The sequence below is a fragment of the Cariama cristata genome, unplaced genomic scaffold (assembly GCF_000690535.1).
Source record: "Cariama cristata isolate BGI_N322 unplaced genomic scaffold, ASM69053v1 scaffold42426, whole genome shotgun sequence".
Lineage (NCBI taxonomy): Eukaryota > Metazoa > Chordata > Aves > Cariamiformes > Cariamidae > Cariama > Cariama cristata.
Window position 1 is genome coordinate 1 of NW_009624573.1, and position 2,901 is coordinate 2,901.

The window sequence follows — 2,901 nt, forward strand, 5'->3', positions numbered from 1 at the left end:
CTTCCGGCCCCGGCACGCCGTCATCACCCGCCGCCGGAAGTCTCCCTGCGCCTCCGCCGCTTCCGGACACATGACTCCGGCGGCCTGCAGGCCCCTCCCCCTTCCCGGGAAGGAAGACAGAAGGCAGGAGGGAGGCTTTTTTCAAAATCAGTAAAACTTTATTCTATTTCCATTCTTTGCCATTAACAGAAAAAATTGGAGAAAGCAATGTTTGTTTTACAAAGATAATGCATCTCCCAGAGAAGAAAACCCTAAATTGAGAATAGAGGTAACATGAAAAAAAAAAACAACCAAAAAAAAACCACAGTACTGCCCTCTATTCAAAGAAAGTAACTCCTGATCTTTTTGGTTAAAGTAATACTTAGACCAATCATTCCGTTTTCTTGCTTGATAAAGTGTGACTGGGGAAATGGAGGGAGGGGGCAGGGAGGGAAAAAAGCACACAGACATCAACTATTTCACCTTGATGAAAGTCTCAATACAGCTATGGAAAGCCTAAGTATTTATTCTTTTACAGTACACTGGGTGCCGGCTGCAAAAAAAGGAGAAAAAAAAAAAAAAAAAAAGAAGTATTCACTTCAGGCACAACTTCTTTCTTTTTAAATTTAAATCAGTAAAAGAAACTGGATTTAGAAGCTGCAGTGTTCTAAGCAGCAGCAGATTTGTGCATTGTTTTAAATATATTTAAATTACCACACGGATGGCACACCTCAGCCTTATGAAATTCTGCACTGCATGTGTTTCAGAATGCTACAAAGTCAGTCTACCTCAGAAAGAGATTTTCACTGAGCTCTAACAACTTTGCTGACTAAAGGACTCAAGTTAAATGAAATATGAAAACACTGTAACATTTGGCCATCAACTTAAGTTATCTGAATGTTCATACAGATTTTATATAAAGTTGAACTTATTCCACCCTCATATGGTCCTCTGAATTTGAGCAGAGTGAGCTGAAGTGAGTCTTCCACTTCCACTTGGAAGGAAAGACATAATGCAATTGAGCACTAAGGCATAGTAATACCTTGGCCAAAATAACAAAGCATAGATAACTGTAGTGCAGAATTCCATAAGGTCTACCAGAGTAGAGCTGTCTATAATGTTTACTCACATAGGCAATGCAGATTTGTAGTTACCAGTTGCGTTAAATGCACCATTCAAAACAAGCTTCTAAAATGTGATACTATAAGGCGCCACCTTAGGTTCTCCAGAATGCAACTGTGCATAATTTTAAAATGGTTTCATAAATTTATTTTAAACATAACATGAGAAGGTGTTAAAACCGGTGTAATAGCTTCTTAGAATTTGGAGGAAGGGATGAATAGGGAGATATTCAGTACCCTTCACCAGCCCCCACCACTCAGTCGTACATCAGGTATGGGTTTTGTGGATCAGTCTATAACACCAGCTTGACGGATCTTTCTTTCTGCACCAAATCCCTGCAAGGAAAACAGAACAAACTTTTAGCTCCAGCATCATGCTTTAAAGCAAGCCTGTTCTGTTCCAATCAAGTACAGCATTAGCACGTTTCTAATTAGTCACAGTCATCTTCAGAAACCGAGACAGTAACAAAACACATTCTGTGGGTTGCTCTTTATAGTCCTAGATAGCTCACAGATTCCACATACTTTACTCCTGCTTATCAACTGGTGGCAGAACCTTATGTGAAAGCCAAGTTTAGGTAACAGGATTTCACTTGCCATCTCTAAGAAGGGGATAAAAGAAAAAAGACAAACCAAGGTAGCCATTATGGGCTAGAACACAAGCAGCAATTGGTTGTTCCTATACTGTGTGCTCTTCTGAAACCACATCATACATTATTGACACAGGGTATAGCGCCTCTGACTTTGCACAAAAATAATCTAATCTCACACAGCAGGTGACTAGTTCACTACAGAATGAAAGCAGTCACCACGTTTCAAACAGTTTAGGCTTCTAACAGAGGAAGCAATGTTATGTTATCTAAGTTAAAACACAAACTGCAGTTATTATTCTGGAAGCTAGCCTTTTATCTTACATACCTTTGAGTTATCCGGTCCCCTAGGCTGACGAAGAACTGTTAGACGAGGAGCATTGGCATCATCCAGATTAATGCTCTTTAAACGATTAACAAGTCTATCAGGACGTGGAGCAGCAACAGCCTTAGCGCCCTCACTGTAACAGAGTCAACCATACAGAGCACTGATGACTTCCTCGAGACAGTGTAAGCTACCTTGTTTATAGTCACTTCCTCCATTAAGCCATTAGTACAACCTGTCTTGTGTGAAAGTGGACCTTCTGGATGACACCATGTACGTCTGCCTCAAAACTGTTACTTTAAACACAGGACTCTGATAGCAGTAGCTCAAAAGAATATTCTCAAAAGGGTATTCTTTAGTAAGCAGATGTGTTGCATTTACTCTGATGCACATGTAAGTAGTATTTCCTACATTTCTGTTCCCTTTAACTGCAACAATAGAAGGCTTACAAATTGCCAGGACATAATGGCATAGCACTAACATCTCTGAAGATGATGAGAACAGAGAATTTTGAGAGAAAAAAATTAAATGTTAGCTTCCTGTTGCTGTAGAAGTGCTATGTCAAGCTTAAGAAAAATCCAAATTGTGTAGTTTCCTTCAAAATGTGTAAGTAGTTCAAAAACAAGAAAGAATATCCATCACCCTTAAGAAATGACACACCAAAAAGAAAAGAGTGCCTAACAACATTGTTTTTCTATTTAAAAACTGAAAGTTGCTCTTCAGGAAACAGATGGAAGTACTACATACTATGCTGGCTAGAGAGGCCAGCAACTACATAGGAATACCATCAGTTTTCTTATCATTCATTAATTTCTACTTAGAAGGCTGTATCCAAGTTCCTGCTATGCGGAAGTGGGGGGGCGGGGGGGGGGGGGCACAGTTTTTT

At 39.8% G+C, this 2,901-nt stretch overlaps 1 protein-coding gene across 2 annotated transcripts in view; it reads right to left on the reverse strand.

Annotated features, from left to right (window-relative positions):
* Positions 1 to 136: 136 nt before the first annotated feature.
* CSDE1 (cold shock domain containing E1, RNA-binding) overlaps positions 137 to 2,901 on the reverse strand; it is a 15,896-nt gene continuing 13,131 nt past the window's right edge. For both annotated transcript variants that reach the window (XM_009703218.1, XM_009703217.1), the window contains 2 exons: positions 2,019 to 2,151; positions 137 to 1,436 (listed from right to left, as the gene is read on the reverse strand). In XM_009703218.1, coding sequence (XP_009701520.1) covers positions 1,389 to 1,436; positions 2,019 to 2,151 — 181 coding nt within the window. In that variant the 3' untranslated portion in view covers positions 137 to 1,388. The remainder of the gene's footprint in view (positions 1,437 to 2,018; positions 2,152 to 2,901) is intronic.